Raw genomic sequence first — 26,833 nt, forward strand, 5'->3', positions numbered from 1 at the left:
ACATGCCAGAACATGTCCTGTGAGGCTTCATCACGGCGTTGCTGTGCACACAGCAACGCCATGCGCCATGAGCAACACCTAATTCCAATGAAGTGGGGACGTTATGTGAAATGTAAATAAAAACAGAATACAATGATTTGCAAATCCTCTTCAACCTATATTCAACTGAATACAACACAAAGACAAGATATTTAATGCTCAAACCGATAAACTTTATTGTTTTTGTGCAAATATTTGCTCATTTTGAAATGGATGCCTGCAACACGTTTCAAAAAAGCTGGGACAGTGATATGTTTACCACTGTTACATCACCTTTCCTTCTAACAACACTCAATAAGCATTTGGGAACTGAGGACACTAATTGTGAGTGTCATGATTGGGTACAAAAGGAGTATCTCCAAAAGGCTCAGCCGTTCACAAGCAAAGATGGGGCGAGGATCACCACTTTGTGATCAACTGCATGAAAAAATAGTCCAACAGTTTAAGAACAATGTTTCTCAATGTTCAATTGCAAGGAATTTAGGGATTCCACCATCTACAGTCCATAATATAATCAGAAGATTCAGAGAATCTGGAGAACTTTCTACACGTAAGCGGCAGGGCCAAAAACCAATCTTGAATGTCCATGACCTTCGATCCCTCAGGCGGCACTGCATTAAAAACAGACATCATTGTGTAAAGGATCTTACCGCATGGGCTCAGGAACACTTCAGAAAACCATTGTTAGATAACACAGTTTGTTGCTACATCTACAAGTGCAAGATAAAACTCTACCATGCAAAGCGAAAGCCATACAACAACAACATCCAGAAATGCTGCCGCCTTCTCTGGGCCTGAGTTCATTTGAGATGGACAGATGCAAAGTGGAAAAGTGGCTGTGGTCTGATGAGTCCACATTTCAAATTGTTTTTGGAAATCATGGACGTCGTGTCCTCTGGACAAAAGAGGAAAAAGACCATCCAGATTGTTGCCAGTGCAAAGTTCAAAAGCCAGCATCTGTGATGGTATGGGGGTGTGTTAGTGCACATGGCACGGGCAACTTACATATCTGTGATGGCATCATCAATGCTGAAAGGTACATCCAGGTTTTGGAGCAACACATGCTGCCATCCAAGCAACGTCTTTTTCAGGGACGTCCCTGATTATTTCAGCAAGACAATGCCAAGCCACATTCTGCACGTGTTACAACAGCGTGGCTTCGTAGTAAAAGAGTGCGGGTACTAGACTGGCCTACCCACAGTCCAGACCTGTCACCCATTGAAAATGTGTGGAGCATTATGAAGCGCAAAATACGATAACGGAGAACCCGGACTGTTGAACAACTAGGTCTCTTTTCCAAAGAAGACAGCCTCTATGTTTTCTCAAAACTGATTATTTAATTTCTTTAAGTGATCTTGCTAACAGCTCAACAATCAGACAGGGAAAATGCAGCCTCCTTAAAGAAGGTGACAATGAATTTAAAGCAAAATTAGTCTGAATTTGACTTAAATTTGTTTTAACACAGAAACATGTCAAACAAACCTTCCAAGGTTAATATCATTGTGAGCATGTCTTACCTGATTCATTCCTCTTCTGTGTGGCAGTGGTAACCTGAGTGGACTGTTTGTCAGGAATCACGATGCCTGAAGCAGTGGTTGTGTGATTCACTGCTGCCACAGCTGGAGTGGATGTGAAAAACTCTGCATCAATGCCTGTTGTGGTGTCATCCTCCATCAGTGTCTTATCACTGAGCTCTGGGATGTGAGTAGTCCTCTCATCAATGACTTGGACATCCAATGATGATGTAACATCATCACTGAGGTTCCACTGTCAGTGAGGATGGGGATGGCTGTCACATTTGTAAAATAGTTTCAGTTGGGCTCTCACTGGTCTCTCCTTGTACACAACAACTGGTTTCTCCACATGCTGTGCTTGAGCTGAAGATGTGATTGTTGTCACTGGGGTGGTAGTCTGTGTTGGGACTGAAGTGGTGGTATCCACCTCACTTCCAGGTGGAGTGATCCACAAAAAGGTGGGATCTGATCCCCCATGTCCATGTAGCATTCCCTCTACTAAAAAATCAGTCTCAATCTCATCAATGTTGGGATCATAGTCTGGGAATGGTGTTGTTGAATGAAACTCAGAAACTGTTTGCATAGATTCTGAGTAAGTGAACATGTGCTCACTAATTAGTTCAGGTGATTCTGTTGACCCTCAGTGACGTCAGAGGTCATGTCAGAATCCAAAAGAGTTTCTTCTGTCTTCCCCACAGCAAACATGGGATCTGTTCCAAGAGAGGATCCAGGCATAGGAATGTCAGGTTTGATTGTGCTGACTTGAATGACTGAGTGATCATCCTCAAAGGGCTCTGACATTGATTCGTTAGTTCCAGTGCTTTCCGTTGTTTTATGAGGATCTAAAAATGTGGCCCCATGGTGGGGAACTACCTGGGTTATGTTTTCACTTATAAAATCTCCAACATCAAAAACTGGTGCGTCTGTAATCATGTCATCAGGGTCCTCGGGTTCTTCTTTAATTGTGGGTGCAGCTGTGGTTATTAACTCTTCAAGCACTTCTTGGCCTGGTGGAGTTGGATGAGGTGGAGCCATACTTGTTGAGAACATGGATGGAGGATCTGTGGGAACTGGCGTTTGTACAGTCTCTTCTTCTTCCCCATCGTCTTCTTCTAATTCTGATGCAGTTGTGGATGTTGGTGTGTGAGTGGTGGAAGATATGATAGTTGTACTAACTCCCATCACTGATACATCCACAAAAGAAGTCTGGTTGAATGTGCCTCTCTTTCCTATAACACACACGATGGAAGACAAATAGTAAAACATTTTAAACTAATACAAAATAAGCAAGACAAGCCTCTAAAAATCATTATACAATGTATTGCATTCCTTTATAAATGTAACATAGGTGAGCTCAAACAAAGAAGAAAGACATTTGTGGTTATTGTCTGTTTATTTACTGACAGTTTAAACATGTATTATTTAGTGCTTTTACTTTGGTACTTCCTCTTTGGTTTCCCGTGCTGAACTAGACAACGATGAACCAGACACAGCACTACACTCTTAAGCAGAGGTCTCAAACTGATTCCAGAAAGGGCCGAGAAGGTGCAGGTTTTCTTTGCATCCAGCGTCAAGTATATTTATAATTTAAGGTTTCAACCACATTATAAATTTAGTTTGAGAAAAACTAAAGAATGTAGGTGTAACAAATTACAGGTTCCCACCGCCCGGTTAAAATTTCACTTTCTTTGGTGTGGCTAAATTCATAAAAAAAAAAAAACCCTTTCTGAAGGGCTGTGTGAAGGTGTGAACGTGTAAAGTCAACCACAAAATCCATCATTAGCCATCATAATCCATCATTATTCTAGCATCCACTATCATCCAGCAGGTTGCAGACACAGCTATAGGATATTACAAAAGCAAACCAAAGTTGCTTTTTGAATTGAACTGGTGCGTGAAAGTTCATTCACTTGGAATTATTTTGTCGTTGTTATATGCCCTTTTAATTTGACTGAGTTACAAGATAGTAATATTTATTGATTTTAAGATACTGTTAGCAAAATAGAGGGACTATACTTGTCTGTCTGTCCACCCATTGCAATGTATAGGGTACAAGCTTATGCTTTTCCAAAGCCTCGGAATAATAAGTCACACTGTGAAAAACAGGAGTCAAAATCATGTGATGCTTCATGCTGCTTTCTTAACAAAGCAACAAAATAACTGGGCTTAATTGAAATAAATCATATAATAAAGCAACAAGCAATGATGTACACGACATAGATGACCAGGTGATCATATACGGTACCCTCCACTTTTGTCAACAGCAATGACAATATCTGATATTGACTGATTTGAAGCAAGTCTGCTCAAAAGACAAAATTATTTAAAATGCTTTAAGGTTGCAAAAACAGGTTTTAATTCAGTTCATTCCAGATGGTATCAGTTTTTAATTTTAAATAATATTTAATCCAATGGAACACTGACTTAATGAACAGGTTTGAGGGACAGAAATATGAAGTTGTGTCTTTGGGGCACTTTTTTCTATTTTATGAGATTTCATGGATTAAACAATTAATCAAAAATAAACAATGGGAATGCTAGTTACTGAAAATTGCAATAAGATGGAAAGATGTTTTTGAGAGAGTTTAAAAGCTGTGAACAGTGCATCTCTAGAACAAAAGAAAAGCTTTCTTACAAACCTGAATGTAATAGCCTTTCTCTCCACTTTGTTTTAATTTTAACAGAACAAACCTTCATTCATACATTATTCTCAAAAGTGGTGCACCTGCAATTTTAGACCAAGGTTTAGAACAAATCACTGTGGCATTGATGCCTTATTGAAGCCAATATCTGATATACTTCCACTGAAGTGTCTTTCCTTTGTACAACCCCGATTCCAGTGAAGTTGGGACGTTGTGTGAAATGTAAATAAAAGCAGAATACAATGATTTGCAAATCTTCTTCAACCTATATTCAATTGAATACACCACAAAAATCAAATCAAATCAATTTTATTTATATAGCGCCAAATCACAACAAACAGTTGCCCCAAGGCACTTTATATTGTAAGGCAAAGCCATACAATAATTACGGAAAAACCCCAACGGTCAAAACGACCCCCTGTGAGCAAGCACTTGGCGACAGTGGGAAGGAAAAACTCCCTTTTAACAGGAAGAAACCTCCAGCAGAACCAGGCTCAGGGAGGGGCAGTCTTCTGCTGGGACTGGTTGGGGCTGAGGGAGAGAACCAGGAAAAGACATGCTGTGGAGGGGAGCAGAGATCAATCACTAATGATTAAATGCAGTGTGGTGCATACAGAGCAAAAAGAGAAAGAAACACTCAGTGCATCATGGGAACCCCCCAGCAGTCTAAGTCTATAGCAGCATAACTAAGGGATGGTTCAGGGTCACCTGATCCAGCCCTAACTATAAGCTTTAGCAAAAAGGAAAGTTTTAAGCCTAATCTTAAAAGTAGAGAGGGTGTCTGTCTCCCTGATCCGAATTGGGAGCTGGTTCCACAGGAGAGGAACCTGAAAGCTGAAGGCTCTGCCTCCCATTCTACTCTTAAAAACCCTAGGAACTACAAGTAAGCCTGCAGTCTGAGAGCGAAGCGCTCTATTGGGGTGATATGGTACTATGAGGTCCCTAAGATAAGATGGGACCTGATTATTCAAAACCTTATAAGTAAGAAGAAGAATTTTAAATTATATTCTAGAATTAACAGGAAGCCAATGAAGAGAAGCCAATATGGGTGAAATATGCTCTCTCCTTCTAGTCCCCGTCAGTACTCTAGCTGCAGCATTTTGAATTAACTGAAGGCTTTTCAGGGAACTTTTAGGACAACCTGATAATGAATTACAATAGTCCAGCCTAGAGGAAATAAATGCATGAATTAGTTTTTCAGCATCACTCTGAGACAAGACCTTTCTAATTTTAGAGATATTGCGCAAATGCAAAAAAGCAGTCCTACATATTTGCTTAATATGCGCATTGAAGGACATATCCTGATCAAAATGACTCCAAGATTTCTCACAGTATTACTAGAGGTCAGGGTAATGCCATCCAGAGTAAGGATCTGGTTAGACACCATGTTTCTAAGATTTGTGGGGCCAAGTACAATAACTTCAGTTTTATCTGAGTTTAAAAGCAGGAAATTAGAGGTCATCCATGTCTTTATGTCTGTAAGACAATCCTGCAGTTTAGCTAATTGGTGTGTGTCCTCTGGCTTCATGGATAGATAAAGCTGGGTATCATCTGCGTAACAATGAAAATTTAAGCAATGCCGTCTAATAATACTGCCTAAGGGAAGCATGTATAAAGTGAATAAAATTGGTCCTAGCACAGAACCTTGTGGAACTCAATAATTAACCTTAGTCTGTGAAGAAGATTCCCCATTTACATGAACACATTGTAATATATTAGATAAATATGATTCAAACCACCACAGCGCAGTGCCTTTAATACCTATGGTATGCTCTAATCTCTGTAATAAAATTTTATGGTCAACAGTATCAAAAGCAGCACTGAGGTCTAACAGAACAAGCACAGAGATGAGTCCACTGTCTGAGGCCATAAGAAGATCATTTGTAACCTTCACTAATGCTGTTTCTGTACTATGATGAATTCTAAACCCTGACTGAAACTCTTCAAATAGACCATTCCTCTGTAGATGATCAGTTAGCTGTTTTACAACTACCCTTTCAAGAATTTTTGAGAGAAAAGGAAGGTTGGAGATTGGCCTATAATTAGCTAAGATAGCTGGGTCAAGTGATGGCTTTTTAAGTAATGGTTTAATTACTGCCACCTTAATAGCCTGTGGTACATAGCCAACTAATAAAGATAGATTGATCATATTTAAGATCGAAGCATTAATTAATGGTAGGGCTTCCTTGAGCAGCTTGGCAGGAATGGGGTCTAATAGACATGTTGATGGTTTGGAGGAAGTAACTAATGAAAATAACTCAGACAGAACAATCGGAGAGAAAGAGTCTAACCAAATACCAGCATCACTGAAAGCAGCCAAAGATAACGATATGTCTTTGGGATGGTTATGAGTAATTTTTTCTCTAACAGTTAAAATTTTATTAGCAAAGAAAGTCATGAAGTCATTACTAGTTAAAGTTAAAGGAATACTCGGCTCAATAGAGCTCTGACTCTTTGTCAGCCTGGCTACAGTGCTGAAAAGAAACCTGGGGTTGTTCTTATTTTCTTCAATAAGTGATGAGTAGTAAGATGTCCTAGCTTTTTTTATAGAGCAACAGACTCTTTTTCCAGGCAAAGTGAAGATCTTCTAAATTAGTGAGACGCCATTTCCTCTCCAACTTACGGGTTATCTGCTTTAAGCTGCGAGTTTGTGAGTTATACAACGGAGTCAGGCACTTCTGATTTAAGGCTCTCTTTTTCAGAGGAGCTACAGCATCCAAAGTTGTCCTCAATGAGGATGTAAAACTACTGACAAGATAATCTATCTTACTCACAGAGTTTAAGTAGCTACTCTGCCCTGTGTTGGTATATGGCATTGGAGAACATAAAGAAGGAATCATATCCTTAAACCTAGTTACAGCGCTTTCTGAAAGACTTCTACTGTAATGAAACTTATTCCCCACTGCTGGGTAGTCCATCAGAGTAAATGTAAATGTTATTAAGAAATGATCAGACAGAAGGGGGTTTTCAGGGAATACTGTTAAGTCTTCAATTTCCATACCATAAGTCAACAAGATCTAAGGTATGATTAAAGTGGTGGGTGGACTCATTTACATTTTGATCAAAGCCAATTGAGTCTAACAATAGATTAAATGCACTGTTGAGACTGTCATTCTCAGCATTTGTGTGGATGTTAAAATCGCCCACGATAATTATCTTATCTGAGCTAAGCACTAAGTCAGACAAAAGGTCCGCAAAATTCACAGAGAAACTCACAGTAACGACCAGGTGGACGATAGATAACAAATAAAACTGGTTTTTGGGACTTTCAATTTGGATGGACAAGACTAAGAGTCAAGCTTTCAAATGAATTCAAACTCTGTCTGGGTTTTTGATTAATTAATTAAATTAAATTAAATTAAATAATTAAACTGCCCGTGCTACAAGCGTTCTGGCAGTTAGTGTGACTCGGGGGTGTTGACTCATTTAAACTAACATATTCATCCTGCTGTAACCAGGTTTCTGTAAGGCAGAATAAATCAATATGTTGATCAATTATTATATCATTTACTAACAGGGACTTAGAAGAGAGAGACCTAATGTTTAATAGACCACATTTAACTGTTTTAGTCTGTGGTGCAGTTGAAGGTGCTGTTATTTTTTCTTTTTGAATTTTTATGCTTAAATAGATTTTTGCTGGTTATTGGTGGTCTGGGAGCAGGCACCGTCTCTACGGGGATGGGGTAATGAGGGGATGGCAGGGGGAGAGAAGCTGCAGAGAGGTGTGTAAGACTACAACTCTGCTTCCTGGTCCCAACCCTGGGTAGTCACGGTTTGGAAGATTTAATAAAATTGGCCAGATTTCTAGAAATGAGAGCTGCTCCATCCAAAGTGGGATGGATGCCGTCTCTCCTAACAAGACCAGGTTTTCCCCAGAAGCTCTGCCAATTATCTATGAAGCCCACCTCATTTTTTGGACACCACTCAGACAGCCAGCAATTCAAGGAGAACATGCAGCTAAACATGTCACTCCCGACTGGGGAGGGACCCAGAGAAAACTACAGAGTCCAACATTGTTTTTGCAAAGTTACACACCGATTCAATGTTAATTTTAGTGACCTCCGACTGGCGTAACCGGGTGTCATTACTGCCGACGTGAATTACAATCTACCAAATTTACGCTTAGCCTTAGCCAGCAGTTTCAAATTTCCTTCGATGTCGCCTGCTGTGGCCCCCGGAAGACAAATGACTATGGTTGCTGGTGTCGCTAACTTCACATTTCTCAAAACAGAGTCGCCAATAACCAGAGTTTGTTCCTCGGCGGGTGTGTCGCCGAGTGGGGAAAAACGGTTAGAAATGTGAACGGGTTGGCGGTGTACATGGGGCTTCTGTTTAGAACTACGCTTCCTCCTCACAGTCACCCAGTCGGCCTGCTTTCCAGGCTGCTCGGGATCTGCTGGAGGGGAACTAACGGCGGCTAAGTTACCTTGGTCCGCACCGACTACAGGGGCCTGGCTAGCTGTAGGATTTTCCAAGGTGCGGAGCCGAGTCTCCAATTCACCCAGCCTGGCCTCCAAAGCTACGAATAAGCTACACTTATTACAAGTACCATTACTGCTAAAGGAAGCCGAGGAATAACTAAACATTTCACACCCAGAGCAGAAAAGTGCAGGAGAGACAGGAGAAGCTGCCATGCTAAACCGGCTAAGAGCTAGTAGCTGTGCTAAGCTAGCGGGTTCCTAAAAACACACAAAGTGAATAATGTGTAAATAATTTAGAGGTGATTCAGCAGAGGGAGTGCTTTAGTTAAGGCATGTGAAGATTACACTGTGAAACAAATCGTTATCTAGTTAACTAGATCAATCTAACTGTGCAGATTAAACAGCTAACAGATACAGCAAAACACCGCTGTGCTCCAGAACAGGAAGTGATACAATACCGCAGTGAGAGCCAACCACCAGTAGAAAAACAAGATATTTAATATTAAAACTGATAGACTTTTTTTGTTTTTGTGCAAATATTTGCTCATTTTGAAATGGATGCCCGCAACACATTTCAAAAAAGCTGGGACAGGGGCAACAAAAGACTTGATGAATGCTCAAAGAACATCTGTTTGGAACATTCCTTAGGTGAACAGGTTAATTAGAAACAGGTGAATGTCATGATTTGGTATAAAAGGACCATCCCAAAAAGGCTCAGCTGTTCACAAGCAAAGATGGGGTGAGGATCACCACTTTGTGAACAACTGTGTCAAAAAAATAGTCCACCAGTTTAAGAACAATGTTTCTCAACATTCAATTGCAAGGAATTTAGGGATTCCATCACCTACAGTCCATAGTATAATCAGAAGTTCCAGAGAATCTGGAGAACTTTCTACACGTAAGCTGCGAGGCCGAAAACCTACACTGAATGCCCCTGACCTTCGATCCCTCAGGCGGCACTGCATTAAAAACCAACATCATTGTGTAAAGGATCTTACCGCATGGGCTCAGGAACACTTCAGAAAACCATTGTCAGTTAACACAGTTCGTCGCTACATCTACAAGTCTAAAACTCTACCATGCAAAGTGAAAGCCATACATCAACAACATCGAGAAACACCGCCGCCTTCTCTGGGCCCGAGCTCATTTGAAATGGAAGATGCAAAGTGGAAAAGTGTGCTGTAGTCTGATGAGTCCATATTTCAAATTGTTTTTGGAAATCATGGATGTCGTGTCCTCCGGACGAAAGAGGAAAAAGCCCATCCAGATTGTTACCAGTGCAAAGTTCAAAAGCCAGTATCTGTCATGGTACGGGGGTGTGTTAGTGCCGGTGGCATGACCAACTTACACATCTGTGATGGCACCATCAATGGGTACATCCAGGTTTTGGAGCAACACATGCTGCCATCCAAGAGACGTCTTTGTCAGGGACGTCCCTGCTTATTTCAGCAAGACAATGCCAAGCCACATTCTGCACGTGTTACAACAGCGTGGCTTCACAGTAAAAGAGTGCGGGTACTAGACTGGCCTGCCTGCAGTTCAGACCTGTCGCCCATTGAAAATGTGTGGCGCATTATGAAGTGCAAAATATGACAACAGAGACCCCGGACTGTTGAACAACTGAAGTCATACATCAAGCAACAATAGGAAAGAATTCCACCTACAAAGCTTCAACAATTAGTGTCCTCAGTTCCCAAACACTTACTGAGTGTTGTTAGAAGGAAAGGTGATGTCACACAGTGGTAAATATACCACTGTCCCAGCTTTTTTGAACCGTGTTGCAGGCATCCATTTCAAAATGAGAAAATATTTGCACAAAAACAATAAAGTTTATCAGTTTGAACATTAAATATTTTGTCTTTGTGGTGTATTCACTTGAATATAGGTTGAAGAGGATTTGCAAATCATTGTATTCTGTTTTTATTTACATTTTATACAATGTCCCAACTTCATTGGAATTGGGGTTGTACCTAACTTTATCAGTTTGTGGAAGATGAGGTCATTTACAAAGTGTTCTTTTTTTTTTTTTACAGAAAGCCAAGTGCCCTTGGAACGTTTCTGTAAACATTTCCTGATTTGCCTGAGAGGATTCACATGAACATCACAGAAGAATTAAACAGCACATAAATTTTTAAACATCTACTGTTGTGATCTTCGTATAGTTGACCTGAGCCTTAGTGCTGTCTCACCACTTCTTCTCCTACAGCTGCTCTGTTTAGTCATATTTCCACGTTATCCACTTAAAAAAAATACCCAGATTTCAAAATTTCCATTTCTTGGTCATTGTGGACTTTTCATGTCCCTCCTTTATGTTTGTAAGGAATGACTTCTCCTGGGTTTGGCCTCAACACATAAACACTCATGTCACTGCTTTTAAAAATACGTGCTCAGTGGCAGACGTGTAGAAAGCAGGCACCAGCTGCTCACTATTATAAACCCACTTTCTTCCTGAAACCTATCAGTGATGTAAGGTGTGCGACACGATTTTTCCCCCAGCAGGAGAACTAGAGCATGCTCACAGCGAGTGCATTATCTCATTTGAGCTGTTGCTGTTAGTGAGGCCTTTGTTTTCCAAAAACCAATCCAGGGACCAATTACACTCTTCTTTGCCCTTTCTCCTCGTCTTTCTCTGTAGCTGAGCTGACGGCCGTTTACATAATATTTCTTTTTGGAGATATTATAGGGAGTGAGAAAGCAAGAAATGATGCAGTGAGCCTTGCCAAAAGAAGGTACTTGAAAAGCACTTACATGTGCGAGTAAATACAGCACGGCCGACACAAAGCAGGAGACGAGGGTGGCCTGTTTGCGCGCCCTCTGAACCCCGTTGGGACTTATCACCACGAGAGTTAGCTATGACTCGGGGGCAGTAAATGGCCTGGCATGGCGAGGCTTATCTGTTCAACCTCTCGTTTGTAAAGAAGGAAAGGTCAGGTCAGGGGTCACCGAGGATGCCTGGATATAGAAGTCCAGCAGTAGCTTTGTCCATTATCCAAACGTCTCCTCTGATAAGTACAAGTGAGAATGACAGAGGGCAAATGCTGACAGCGGAAACATAAAGAGAAAGGCAAAAGACAGGAAGAGCAAAAGGGTTCATAGGTGTGGTATTAGTTACATTTACTGCTGAACTAAAAGCCAGCTATCGTTTGTCCGATGGTTTTGCCCCAAGGGACCAAAGTTGTTAAAAACACCCTTCTATTAAGTTAAGGTAACTTCCAATGCAGAACTGCTCTTTCTTTTGGAAACTCTTTAAATAAGATCCCACTATGGGATAAACACCACTTGTATACCTAGATACAGGTTTGCCACCTTGTTGTGATCAGTGTGCATTTATATGCAAAAATAATTCTTCAGAAGTTAACATTTACAACAAATTCCTGCACACAAACCTGTTCATTGAATAATCAAAGAGAGCCTAGTTGGGCAGGGTTTTTGTTGTTGTCTTTTTTAATGACTTTTAATGGCTTTCATAGCTATTATACTCATATGTTTTACTGGTTTTAATTTTTAGATTAAATACCTAAAATCTGAATAAACATTGATTCTGTGAAAATGTTTTTGTTCATTCCACATTCAGTCAGCGAGATTGTAAGAGAATAAAGCTGAAGGAGCCGGGATTCATTCAGCTGGAAGTAATAAAGATTCAAACAAACCTCACCAGAGAGATACTGATTGTTGACAAACTCAGCAGAAAGCTATTGATCTGAACTCATCTCATTTGCATAAGAGTTGGGCTGTATGCATAGGCGGCGGAAGCCAGGGGAGGAGTGCAGGGGCGGGGGACTGCTAGTGGTTTTAGACCGGAGTTTAGAATTTTCATGAGACAACTGCGAAAAGAAAACCCAAATCTAGGGAATATATTACATGTTGGGTCGTTTTCTGTACAGTTGTCAGCGAAGAGGCATCTTGATTCAATTCAATTTCTTCATTTTATATAGTGCCAAATCACAACACACACACACACACATATATATATATATATATATAGAGAGAGAGAGAGAGAGAGAGAGAGAGAGAGAGAGAGAGAGAGAGAGAGAGAGAGAGAGAGAGAGAGAGAAAGAGTTGTGCTCAAAGGTTCATATACCCTGGCAGAATTGTTGTGTTTTGGCCATTCTTCAGAAAATATGAATGATAACACAAAAACTTTTTTCCCACTCGTGATTAGTGGTTGGGTGAAACCATTTAATGTCTAACAACAATTTACTCTTTTTAAATCATAATGACAACAGAAACTACACAAATTACCCTGATCAAAAGTTTACTGTTCTGAATACTGTGTATTGCCCCCTTTATCATCATTGACAGATTGGAGTCTTTCGTAGTAGTTGTGGACGAGGCTCTCTGATGGTTGAGCTGCCACTGAATAGGTCTTAGACTTTATTTATATCAATTATGAAGAAATAAAAATAGTATGTCACTCTATGGTAAATCTGCATGGAGTAGACAGTTCTCAAAAACTGAGTGACTGTGCAAGAAAGAGAAGAGTGAGGAAAGCAACCAAAACACCCAAACAAGCCAGAAGAAGTTATAGGCTTATGGGACTGTGATTGGAGACATTGTGCACAGTGCCACCTTGATAGTTTGTATCACCACTCTTAGCTTCATGGTGGAGTAGAGCAGAGAAGGATTTTCTTTCACCAAACCAGACCAAATCTAGGCTTGCACGTCAGATGTACTTCTGGCAATTTGTAGCTAAACTTTCAGGTCTTATTTTTATGAAAATCCTCCTCTATACCACTTCATCATGAAGCTGTATAACTGGGGATACAAAATACAAAATTTGCAATGTGCACAATTTCTCCAATCACAGCCATGTAAGCCAAAAGTTCTGCCAAGTTATGTAGACTGTTGGGCACAATTATATATATATATATATATATATATATATATATATATAGGGGTGTGCTGGGAACATTTTTCAGCCCGGGAGTTTCATATCCAACCGGCCCACAAACCGCCAGCGCACAGAGATAATAAGAGTTCTGCTGTGGCATTTAAATCCAGCATTTATGTGCTGACTGACTGTGAAAATTGGGTGGCTTATAATAGAAAGTAAAAGTTAGTTAGTTAAAACAAGAACGGTATTGTTAACTCACCAGTACACCACCTAAGCAGTGAAGTCCCATACTGTAAGTTGCTGGAAGAGGTGGTACAGTGGTCCCTTGCCATATCGCGGTTCACCTTTCGTGGCCTCGCAGTTTCGTGGATTTTTTTTTGTGCAATTTTGCATGCTTTTTTCTTTTTTAAACAGCGCATTGTGTTCTGCGTCCTTATCAGGCGGGCCGGTCGTGGCACTGGTCGCGACACCGGTCGGCATCACCGCGATTGCTCTCACTGCCTCCGATTCGCTTACTGAGTCTGAGGGCTCGGTAAGCGCAGCAGCGGGCCACTCACACCGCCCCCTCTCTGCTGTGGGGAGTTGCGGCCAAAATCTGGCAACAGATCCAGAGACTACCCTCGCTGTTTTGATGCGGATGTTGACCTCAGTCGCAGAGATCCGTGGCCACCGAGAGAGGACTTGGATTCTTTGCGGGTCCCGCATCCGTACCCCCAGAGGCAGTGAGCGAAGGGAGAGCACACGCATTGTGTTCTGCGTGTGTCTGTTTATAATCTTCTCACCCAGAAGAAAAAAAGAGAGTGATTACACAGGAGAAAAAAGTGAGAAAATGTTAATGCCTGTTTGAGAAAAGTGTATAAAGGGTGTAGTGAGGAGTTTTACAGCCTTAAAACATCTATAATAATTGTAAAAAATAGCGCAGGCTACTTCACGGATTTCGCTTATCGCGGGTTATTTTTAAAACGTAACTCCCGCGATAAATGAGGGACCACCAAATGTTGATACGGCTGACATCCGGGCATAACAGGCTGCCTGTTATGCCCGGCCCTATTTACCATTTCCCTCTTCGCTCTGTCTTCTTGAAAAAATATCTGTGAGCTTTGCACACTTGGCAGCATCTTCCTCCAAAGCTTTTCTTTTTCTTAATCTAGCTTTTTCATCTCCACCTGGCTTTTTTCTGTCCATCTTTTCACTCACAGGTAGCGCAAGTTTGAGCACACAGGGCTTGACTGGACTGAACTAACTGTAATGAATGCATAGGGGTGTTAAACGTGTAATGGTATGTCCCTGCCTTAGGCTTTGGAAAAGATAACAGCGGTGCAAAAGAAGCAGTCTTAAGTTATTTTCTTGTGAATTTTCATGATTGTAAAACATTTATAACACTTAATGTCTTCTCTTTAAGATACAGCAGCCCAAGTGTCTTGCTGTGTAGCCTAACAGTTAGTGGTGGTCATATAACACCCCCTCACAACGGCCCCAGGTTGGACCAGCCCACCGGGAAAACTCCCAACTCTCCCGATTACCCAGCACGCGGTAGAATATACACTCAACAAAAATATAAACGCAACACTTTTGGTTTTGCTCCCATTTTGTATGAGATGAACTCAAAGATCTAAAACTTTTTCCACATACACAATATCACCATTTCCCTCAAATATTGTTCACAAACCAGTCTAAATCTGTGATAGTGAGCACTTCTCCTTTGCTGAGATAATCCATCCCACTTCACAGGTGTGCCATATCAAGATGCTGATTGGACACCATGATTAGTGCACAGGTGTGCCTTAGACTGCCCACAATAAAAGGCCACTCTGAAAGGTGCAGTTTTGTTTTATTGGGGGGGGATACCAGTCAGTATCTGGTGTGACCACCATTTGCCTCATGCAATGCAACACATCTCCTTCGCATAGAGTTGATCAGGTTGTCAATTGTGGCCTGTGGAATGTTGGTCCACTCCTCTTCAATCTGCGAAGTTGCTGGATATTGGCAGGAACTGGTATGCGCTGTCGTATACGCCGGTCCAGAGCATCCCAAACATACTCAATGGGGGCCATGCAAGAACTGGGACATTTTCAGCTTCCAAGAATTGTGTACAGATCCCTGCAACAGGGGGCCGTGCATTATCCTGCTGCAACATGAGGTGATTTTCTTGGATGTATGGCACAACAATGGGCCTCAGGATCTCGTCACGGTATCTCTGTGCATTCAAAATGCCATCAATAAAATGCACCTGTGTTCTTCATCCATAACGCCACACACGCTGTCTGCCATCTGCCCTGGACAGTGTGAACCGGGACTCATCCGTGAAGAGAACACCTCTCCAACGTGCCAAACGCCAGCGAATGTGAGCATTTGCCCACTCAAGTCGGTTACGACGACGAACTGGAGTCAGGTCGAGACCCCGATGAGGACGACGAGCATGCAGATGAGCTTCCTTGAGACGGTTTCTGACAGTTTGTGCAGAAATTCTTTGGTTATGTAAACCAATTGTTTCAGCAGCTGTCCGAGTGGCTGGTCTCAGATGATCTTGGAGGTGAACATGCTGGATGTGGAGGTCCTGAGCTGGTGTGGTTACACGTGGTCTGCGGTTGTGAGGCTGGTTGGATGTACTGCCACATTCTCTGAAACGCCTTTGGAGACGGCTTATGGTAGAGAAATGAACATTCAATACACGAGCAACAGCTCTGGTTGACATTCCTGCTGTCAGCATGACAACTGCACGCTCCCTCAAATCTTGCGACATCTGTGGCATTGTGCTGTGTGATAAAACTGTACCTTTCGGAGTGGCCTTTTATTGTGGGCAGTCTAAGGCACACCTGTGCACTAATCATGGTGTCTAATCAGCATCCACAGTCACAAAGATTACATTAGTAACACATGATGCTGTCATGGTTTAAAATCCTGCAGGGCAGCAAGGTCCCCCTGCTCAAGCCAGCACATGTCCAGGCCCGTTTGAAGTTCACCAGTGACCATCTGGATGATCCAGAGGAGGCATGGGAGAAGGTCATGTGGTCAGATGAGACCAGAATAGAGCTTTTTGGAATCAACTCCACTTACCATGTTTAGAGGATCATCATCATCTTCCTTTATTTAACCAGAAAATATCCCATTGAGATTAAAAACCTCTTTTTCAAGGGAGTCCTGGCCAAAATGGCAGCAACAAACACAAAATACAGTTACATATTTATACAATAAAAACACAGAAGTTATAAACTCATTATGAGAAACAAGTGCATATAGTACAATTGGCCTCAGTAACTCTTAGTTTGGATTTAAAAGTGCTCAAAGAAATTAATTCAGTTAGTTTCCAGTCTTTCTGTAGCATGTTCCATGCATAAGGTGCAGAATAAACAAAGGCTCTTTTGCCCAATTCCGTCCGAGCAAAGGGGACAGAAAGCAACAAATACTCTTTTGAACGAAGAGAATAGGATTCTACATTTCTCAGAGTAATTAACGAGCAACTGTATGAAGGCAGCAATCCCAAAATTGCCTTGTAAATAAAAGTGTAGAGATGACTAGCCCTTCGAGTGGCCAGAGCAGACCATCCTACTCGAGTGTATAATTCACAGTGGTGAGTAGACATTTTACAGTTCGTAATGAACCTCAAGGCAGCATGATAAACAGTATCAATTGTTTGTAAACATTGAGCACCAGCATTCATGTACACAAGATCTCCATAATCCAACACAGATACAAATGTTGCAGCGACAAGACGCTTTTTCACATTAAAAGAAAAACACAACTTATTACGAAAATAAAAAACAATTTTTAGCTTCAGCTTCTTAACAAGATTTTCTATATGTGGCTTGAAAGTGAGTGAATCATCAATCAGGACACCTAAATATTTATACATATGAACCACCTGTATTTCACTGCCCTCAAGAGTGGACACAGTGGCTTTTTGCAGTTAGAGAATAAGATAAGCTTTGTTTTTTCAGCATTAAGAACACGTTTCAAGTGTATTAGAGAGTGCTGAACAGCTACAAAAGCTTTCTGCAAAGATTCTACAGCCTGAACAAGAGTTGGTCCACAACTGTAAATAACTGTGTCATCAGCATAGAAATGCACATTTGCATTGGACACATTTAGACCCAAGTGATTGATATAAATAATAAATAAGAGGGGGCCCAGTACAGAACCCTGTGGCACCCCCTTATGAACAGTAACAAATTCAGAACACAGATCATCATATTTAATACACTGAGACCTGTTACTGAGATAATTTGAGAACCAAGCAACTGTGTGCTATGAAAATCCTGAATGACGCAATCTAAGTTTTAAAATGTCATGATCAACAGTGTCAAACGCTTTTGACAAATCAATAAAAAGAGATGCACAGTGTTGTTGTTTGTCAAGTGCAACAGTAATGTCATTTACCACCTTCATTGCTGCTGTAATAGTACTGTGCTTTTTTCTGAAGCCAGATTGATGTTTTGATAGGATGTCATTTGCATACAAAAACTCCTACAAAAAAGGATGAGAACAACCCCAAGAAAACCATCCCAACCGTGAAGCATGGGGGTGGAAACATCATACTCTGGGGGTGCTCTTCTGCAAAGGGGACAGGACGACTGCACCGTATTGAAGGGAGGATGGATGCGGTCATGCATTGAGAGATTTTGGCAAACAACCTCTTGCCCTCAGTAAGAGCATTGAAGATGGGTCATGGCTGGGTCTTCCAGCATGACAATGACCCCAAACACACAGCCAGGGCAACTAAGGAGGGGCTCCGCAAGAAGCATTTCAAGGTCCTGGAGTTGGCCTGGACAGTCTCCAGACCTGAACGCAATAGAAAATCTTTGGAGGGTAGCTGAAACTCCAAACCTGAAAAATTTGGAGAAGATCTGTATGGAGGAGTGGACCAAAATCCCTCCTGCAGTGTGTGCAAACTTGGTGAAAAACTACAGGAAATGTTTGACCTCTGTAATTGCAAACAAAGGCTACTGTACCAAATATTAACATTATTTGCAGCAGTAACATACAAATAAATTAATAAAAATTCATACATTGTGATTTCCAGATTTTTTTTTTTTTATTATGTCTCTCACAGTGGACATGCACCTAAGATGAAAATTTCAGACCCCTCCATGATTTCTAAGTGGGAGAACTTGCAAAATCGCAGGGTGTTCAAATACTTATTTTCCTCACTGTATGTATGTGTGTGTGTGTGTGTGTGTGTGTGTGTGGTGTGTGTGTGTGTGTGTGTGTGTGTGTGTGTGTGTGTGGTGTGTGTGTGTGTGGTGTGTGTGTGTGTGTGTGTGTGTGTGTGTGTGTCAGCCCTGCAAAAGACTGGTGACCTGTCCAGAGTTCACTCCATCTCTCACCCAGTGACTGCTGGGATAAGCTCTATCACACCCAGTGGCCTTTAAACCAGAATAAGTGGGTATACAAAATGAATAATTTAATGAAAGATGTAGTTGATAATGTCTCCAAGTCATATCACATCTGGGAGCATGTGCTGGTGTTGCACTTCCCAGTGGCTGGGAGTGATAATGTCTACATTAATAAATAATTATATTTAACACACAGGATCAAAAACACTTCAGAAAGCACTACTGAACAGAGATAATTTAAAAATAATATAAGTAGCACAAACATTACTTCCTTGCACCACTTTAGGTTGCATCTTAAATGGTAAATGGACTGCATTTATATAGCGCTTTTCCAGCTGCATCAGACATTCAAAGCGCTTCACAATAATGCCTCACGTTCACCCCAATGTCAGGGTGCTGCTATGCAAGCTGCAAGCAACTAGGCGATTAAGGACCTTGCCCAAGGGCCCTTGGTGATTTTCCTGTCAGGCTGGGATTTGAACCGAGGATCCTCTGGTCTCAAGCCCAATGCTTTAACCACTAGACCATCACCTCTCCTAAAAGTGGGACCATCTTCCAACCACTTCATTTTCCAGGTGAAATTAGCTCCAACCTCTTTGTACAAGTAGTTGCTATCACCTTGGCACTGCAAATTCACCCCCTTCTTGGTGAATTTAATTGTATCAAAGATAGGAAGGAAAACCTAAATATGAGAAGGTGAGATCAACTGGATACTGTCATCTACAAAACAAGTCTGGCCAAATCTGCTTTCAAACACATAGACGTAAAACGGCATATGCATGTGGTTGTATGAGCACGCACACACACACACACACACACACACACACACACACACACAGACACAGACACACTGTTTGGTTTGATTCACATGTGGGATTGTGTACATTCACTGATGCAAAGAAAGAGAAAGTCAAAGGGTGGAGGAGCAGAAGCGCATCAGAGATGAGGTCATTGTTCGTCACAGTCCAGGCCTCATCTTGAGGAGGAACTCTTGATGTGGGTTGTCAATAACCGTCTGGTTTTATTTTAAATGAATATACATATAAACATATCAATATGTGCTACGTCTTAAAGGCAAATGCTTCATTGTGTGTTGTAAATATACAAAATATTGACAACAATGTTACATTGTGAATGCATTTACCTTTGAAGCAGTAAGCTCCAAGCTTCATCGTCGGCTCTGGAAAGCCAGTCTGGTTTTTGTAGCGATACATGGTTCTGACGCCGAGCAGACCTCCACCACACTGTGTTCTGGGTACACCAACAGGATGCCGTGCACTGCCATCAGACAGCCAGCCATAGTCGCACTGATCCAGCCCTTGTCGCCATGCAGCATGGAGCTGGCCAGGAGATGCAAGAACAGCATTCCTTTTCTTACACTCTTTACTGGCTTCTTTCAAAGTCATCTTTTGGGTCACTGGAGCATAGAACACTTCACCTGAAACCAACAAGCAACACAAGCTCAATCATGTGCCTTTAACACATTTGTGATCACCGCAGTACAAATATGAGGTCTGTTAGAAAAGTATCCGACCTTATTATTTTTTTCAAAAACCATATGGATTTGAATCACGTGTGATTGCGTCAGACAAGCTTGAACCCTCGTGCGCATGCGTGAGTTTTTTCATGCCTGTCGGTTGCGTCATTCGCCTGTGAGCAGGCTTTGAGTAAGGTGTGGTCCACACCTCTCGTCTATTTTTTATTGCGAATAAATGTCTGAACGATTTGGAGCTTTGCTGCATCAATTTTTTTCCAGAAACTGTGACAGACCTCCAGGTGGACACCGTTCGAAAAATTAATATGGCTTTCAGGGACGATTTTATGGGGATTAAACAGATTACGGGGTGTTACTGCCCCTTTAAGGACGGCCCACAACTGCTGAGAGCGTGGCGCGCTCCCAGCCCCCATCGACAGGCTGACACCCCGCTGGAACAACCAGATCATTTCCAACGTGAAAGCTTTGTTGATCCGGGACCTCGTCTGACTTTCACAAAAAGGCAGAAGATGTGGACATCAGCACTTTATCGGCACATTCCACCATTACAGGAGTTTTTTTCATGGAAAAAGAAGCGGAGGGACGCGCCACCGTGCCGCTCATGGCGCGGCACAAAACCACCTCGCTGTTGGTCTCACAGGACGGCTTAAAGGTGGATTTCAGATGGCTGTCGGTTGCTTTTCAGTCGTGTGATTATCCTATTGTGATTGTGCATGAGCTGGACCTGCCCCAACATGTCCTGGAAGGCTTCATCACGGCGTTGCTTTGCGCCGAGCGGCCGCACCGCAACGCGCAGTGGAGCAGCTTCTCTTTCCATGACAAAAACTCCTGTAACAGTGAAATGTGCCATTCATTTTTAAACTGGACGCTGTCTTGATCCGGTATGTCATCTGACTAGCACAGGAATTGTGAAAAGACGTGGACATCAGCACTTTTCCGGCACATTAAGACAGACGTGTGGAGGAGTTCCGTGCATCACGGTGCAGCCGCTCGGCACAAAGCAACGCCATGATGAAGCCTCATGGGACACGTTCTGGCATGTCCAGCTCATGCACAATCACAATCAGATATTCACACGACTGGAAAGCAACCGGAATCCATCTGAAATCCACCTGAAAGCTGTCCTGAGAGACCAACACCGAGGTGGTTTTGTCCCGCGTAATGAACGGCTCCGTGGCGCATCCCTCCGCTTTTCTTTCCATGAAAAAAACTCCTGTAACAGTGGAATGTGCCGGAAAAGTGCTGATGTCCACGTCTTTTCACAATTCCTGTGCTAGTCAGATGACATACCGGATCAAGACAGCATCCAGTTTAAAAATGAATGGCACATTTCACTGTGCTTGCTTGCCTCTACTGGTGGTTGGCTCTCACTGCGGTATTGTATCACTTCCTGTTCCGGAGCACAGCGGTGTTTTTCTGTATCTGTTAGCTGTTTAATCTGCGCAGTTAGATTGATCTAGTTATCTAGATTACGATTTGTTTCCCAGTGTAATCTTTACGTGCCTTAACTAAAGCACTCCTTCTGCTGAATCACCTCTAAATTATTTACACATTATTCACTTTGCGTGTTTTTAGGAATCCGCTAGCTTAGCGTAGCTACTAGCTCTTAGCCGATTTAGCATGGCGGCTTCTCCTGTCTCTCCCGCACTTTTCTGCTCTGGGTGTGAAATGTTTAGTTATTCCTCGGCCTCCTTTAGCAGTAACGGTACTTGTAATAAGTGTAGCTTATTCGTAGCTTTGGAGGCCAGGCTGGGCGAATGGAGACTCGGCTCCGCACCGTGGAAAATTCTACAGCTAGCCAGGCCCCTGTAGTCGGTGCGGACCAAGGTAGCTTAGCCGCCGTTAGTTACCCCCTGGCAGATCCCGAGCAGCCGGGAAAGCAGGCTGACTGGGTGACTGTGAGGAGGAAGCGTAGCCCTAAACAGAAGCCCCGTGTACACCGCCAACCCGTTCACATCTCTAACCGTTTTTCCCCACTCGACGACACAACCCGCCGAGGATCAAACTCTGGTTATTGGCGACTCTGTTTTGCGAAATGTGAAGTTAGCGACACCAGCAACCATAGTCAATTGTCTTCCGGGGGCCAGAGCAGGCGACATTGAAGGAAATTTGAAACTGCTGGCTAAGGCTAAGCGTAAATTTGGTAAGATTGTAATTCATGTCGGCAGTAATGACACCCGGTTACGCCAATCGGAGGTCACTAAAATTAACAGTAAATCGGTGTGTAACTTTGCAAAAACAATGTCGGACTCTGTAGTTTTTCTCTGGGCCCCTCCCCAATCAGACCGGGAGTGACATGTTTAGCCGCATGTTCTCCTTGAATTGCTGGCTGTCTGAGTGGTGTCCAAAAAATGAGGTGGGCTTCATAGATAATTGGCAAAGCTTCTGGGGAAAACCTGGTCTTGTTAGGAGAGACGGCATCCATCCCACTTTGGATGGAGCAGCTCTCATTTCTAGAAATCTGGCCAATTTTCTTAAATCCTCCAAACCGTGACTATCCAGGGTTGGGACCAGGAAGCAGAGTTGTAGTCTTACACACCTCTCTGCAGCTTCTCTCCCCCTGCCATCCCCTCATTACCCCATCCCCGTAGAGACGGTGCCTGCTCCCAGACTACCTGTCACACTAACTGTCAGAATGCTCGTAGCATGGGCCGGGGCGGAGGATTAGCAGCAATCTTCCATTCCAGCTTATTAATTAATCAAAAACCCAGACAGAGCTTTAATTCATTTGAAAGCTTGACTCTTAGTCTTGTCCATCCAAATTGGAAGTCCCAAAAACCAGTTTTATTTGTTATTATCTATCGTCCACCTGGTCGTTACTGTGAGTTTCTCTGTGAATTTTCAGACCTTTTGTCTGACTTAGTGCTTAGCTCAGATAAGATAATTATAGTGGGCGATTTTAACATCCACACAGATGCTGAGAATGACAGCCTCAACACTGCATTTAATCTATTATTAGACTCTATTGGCTTTGCTCAAAAAGTAAATGAGTCCACCCACCACTTTAATCATATCTTAGATCTTGTTCTGACTTATGGTATGGAAATAGAAGACTTAGTCTTTCAGAAAGCGCTGTAACTAGGTTTAAGGATATGATTCCTTCTTTATGTTCTCTAATGCCATATACCAACACAGTGCAGAGTAGCTACCTAAACTCTGTAAGTGAGATAGAGTATCTCGTCAATAGTTTTACATCCTCATTGAAGACAACTTTGGATGCTGTAGCTCCTCTAAAAAAGAGAGCTTTAAATCAGAAGTGCCTGACTCCGTGGTATAACTCACAAACTCGTAGCTTAAGCAGATAACCCGTAAGTTGGAGAGGAAATGGCGTCTCACTAATTTAGAAGATCTTCACTTAGCCTGGAAAAAGAGTCTGTTGCTCTATAAAAAAGCCCTCCGTAAAGCTAGGACATCTTTCTACTCATCACTAATTGAAGAAAATAAGAACAACCCCAGGTTTCTTTTCAGCACTGTAGCCAGGCTGACAAAGAGTCAGAGCTCTATGAGCTGAGTATTCCATTAACTTAACTAGTAATGACTTCATGACTTTCTTTGCTAACAAAATTTTAACTATTAGAGAAAAAATTACTCATAACCATCCCAAAGACGTATCGTTATCTTTGGCTGCTTTCAGTGATGCCTGTATTTGGTTAGACTCTTTCTCTCCGATTGTTCTGTCTGAGTTATTTTCATTAGTTACTTCATCCAAACCATCAACATGTTTATTAGATCCCATTCCTACCAGGCTGCTCAAGGAAGCCCTACCATTATTTAATGCTTCGATCTTAAATATGATCAACCTATCTTTGTTAGTTGGCTATGTACCACAGGCTTTTAAGGTGGCAGTAATTAAACCATTACTTAAAAAGCCATCACTTGACCCAGCTATCTTAGCTAATTATAGGCCAATCTCCAACCTTCCTTTTCTCTCACAAATTCTTGAAAGGGTAGTTGTAAAACAGCTAACTGATCATCTGCAGAGGAATGGTCTATTTGAAGAGTTTCAGTCAGGTTTTAGAATTCATCATAGTACAGAAACAGCATTAGTGAAGGTTACAAATGATCTTCTTATGGCCTCGGACAGTGGACTCATCTCTGTGCTTGTTCTGTTAGACCTCAGTGCTGCTTTTGATACTGTTGACCATAAAATTTTATTACAGAGATTAGAGCATGCCATAGGTATTAAAGGCACTGCGCTGCGGTGGTTTGAATCATATTTGTCTAATAGATTACAATTTGTTCATGTAAATGGGGAATCTTCTTCACAGACTAAAGTTAATTATGGAGTTCCACAAGGTTCTGTGCTAGGACCAATTTATTCACTTTATACATGCTTCCCTTAGGCAGTATTATTAGACGGTATTGCTTAAATTTTCATTGTTACGCAGATGATACCCAGCTTTATCTATCCATGAAGCCAGAGGACACACACCAATTAGCTAAACTGCAGGATTGTCTTACAGACATAAAGACATGGATGACCTCTAATTTCCTGCTTTTAAACTCAGATAAAACTGAAGTTAGTGTACTTGGCCCCACAAATCTTAGAAACATGGTGTCTAACCAGATCCTTACTGTGGATGGCATTACCCTGACCTCTAGTAATACTGTGAGAAATCTTGGAGTCATTTTTGATCAGGATATGTCATTCAAAGCGCATATTAAACAAATATGTAGGACTGCTTTTTTGCATTTACGCAATATCTCTAAAATCAGAAAGGTCTTGTCTCAGAGTGATGCTGAAAAACTAATTCATGCATTATTTCCTCTAGGCTGGACTATTGTACTTCATTATTATCAGGTTGTCCTAAAAGTTCCCTAAAAAGCCTTCAGTTAATTCAAAATGCTGCAGCTAGAGTACTGACGGGGACTAGAAGGAGAGAGCATATCTCACCCATATTGGCCTCTCTTCATTGGCTTCCTGTTAATTCTAGAATAGAATTTAAAATTCTTCTTCTTACTTATAAGGTTTTGAATAATCAGGTCCCATCTTATCTTAGGGACCTCGTAGTACCATATCACCCCAATAGAGCGCTTCGCTCTCAGACTGCAGGCTTACTTGTAGTTCCTAGGGTTTGTAAGAGTAGAATGGGAGGCAGAGCCTTCAGCTTTCAGGCTCCTCTCCTGTGGAACCAGCTCCCAATTCAGATCAGGGAGACAGACACCCTCTCTACTTTTAAGATTAGGCTTAAAACTTTCCTTTTTGCTAAAGCTTATAGTTAGGGCTGGATCAGGTGACCCTGAACCATCCCTTAGTTATGCTGCTATAGACGTAGACTGCTGGGGGGTTCCCATGATGCACTGTTTCTTTCTCTTTTTGCTCTGTATGCACCACTCTGCATTTAATCATTAGTGATCGATCTCTGCTCCCCTCCACAGCATGTCTTTTTCCTGGTTCTCTCCCTCAGCCCCAACCAGTCCCAGCAGAAGACTGCCCCTCCCTGAGCCTGGTTCTGCTGGAGGTTTCTTCCTGTTAAAAGGGAGTTTTTCCTTCCCACTGTAGCCAAGTGCTTGCTCACAGGGGGTCGTTTTGACCGTTGGGGTTTTACATAATTATTGTATGGCCTTGCCTTACAATATAAAGCGCCTTGGGGCAACTGTTTGTTGTGATTTGGCGCTATATAAAAAAATTGATTGATTGATTGATTGATTAACAGACCTCGTATCACAAAGTAGGTCTCGAGAAGAGTCCATACCTCCACTATAGCGGAATATCCTGCATGTTAAGTCACGATATTATAGTTCTTATGATACATAAACTTCACAATATTTCACTGCACATCAGTGGCAAATTTCACTTGTTAAATTGTCTTCCACGGGATTTGCATGTCTGATAAGTTTAATCAAGACCACTGGATTGGGATTTGAGAAACTGAGAGAAATGTCAAAAGTAATGTCATCATGACAATCACCTCCCTCACTCACATATATAGAGAACTGGGGTCTTCTGCACAAATTAAGCATGGTTTTATTTCAACTGGAATGAAACACTAAAGTTTCGGTGAGAGTTTTAAACCACAGTTGTACATTATAGTTGCACTATAACGGTGTACTGAAGCTGGAATGCACAATAATGATGCCACTTTTGATACTATAGATGTAATTTCTTTTTAAAAGAGTGGATAAAGAGTGATGCCTTACAAATTTTAACATAATTTTTTGGATTGCAGTGTAAGGGGTTTTGGATCTTGGTGATGCACTCTGATGACTGCCCCAGTAGTGTTGAAGTTTAATGCCCGCCAACCTCCAGACAAGGGTGGTGGTTACGTGATCTGCTTGTGTACAAGATATCACAAACTAATAACAGATCTCTAATATATTGTCATGATATTGATGATGCACAGCCAGATCTGGCCCAAATTTTTTTATATTTAACCTTTGTTCCTATTTTCTCTTCTATAGTCACATGAGATAAGATGATTTTAAGAATGATAAAATTCCTGTTTCAAACCCCACTCCTGTCACAGTTCTCCAAGTAATGTGGAGTTGCATCGGGAAGGGCATCCAGCATAAAACTTGTGCCAAAATCAATATGCAGCTCCAACTTGGATCTGC

General features: G+C 41.9%; 1 protein-coding gene across 1 annotated transcript in view; it reads right to left on the minus strand.

Moving 5' to 3' along the window:
• Window positions 1-26,833, minus strand: part of LOC117510403 (versican core protein-like) — a 138,174-nt gene that overhangs the window by 85,889 nt on the left and 25,452 nt on the right. The window contains exon 5 of the mRNA XM_034170102.1: window positions 19,928-20,221. Within this exon, the coding sequence (XP_034025993.1) occupies window positions 19,928-20,221 (294 nt within the window). The remainder of the gene's footprint in view (window positions 1-19,927; window positions 20,222-26,833) is intronic.

This window comes from Thalassophryne amazonica, chromosome 5 (genome assembly GCF_902500255.1).
Source record: "Thalassophryne amazonica chromosome 5, fThaAma1.1, whole genome shotgun sequence".
NCBI classification, from domain to species: domain Eukaryota; kingdom Metazoa; phylum Chordata; class Actinopteri; order Batrachoidiformes; family Batrachoididae; genus Thalassophryne; species Thalassophryne amazonica.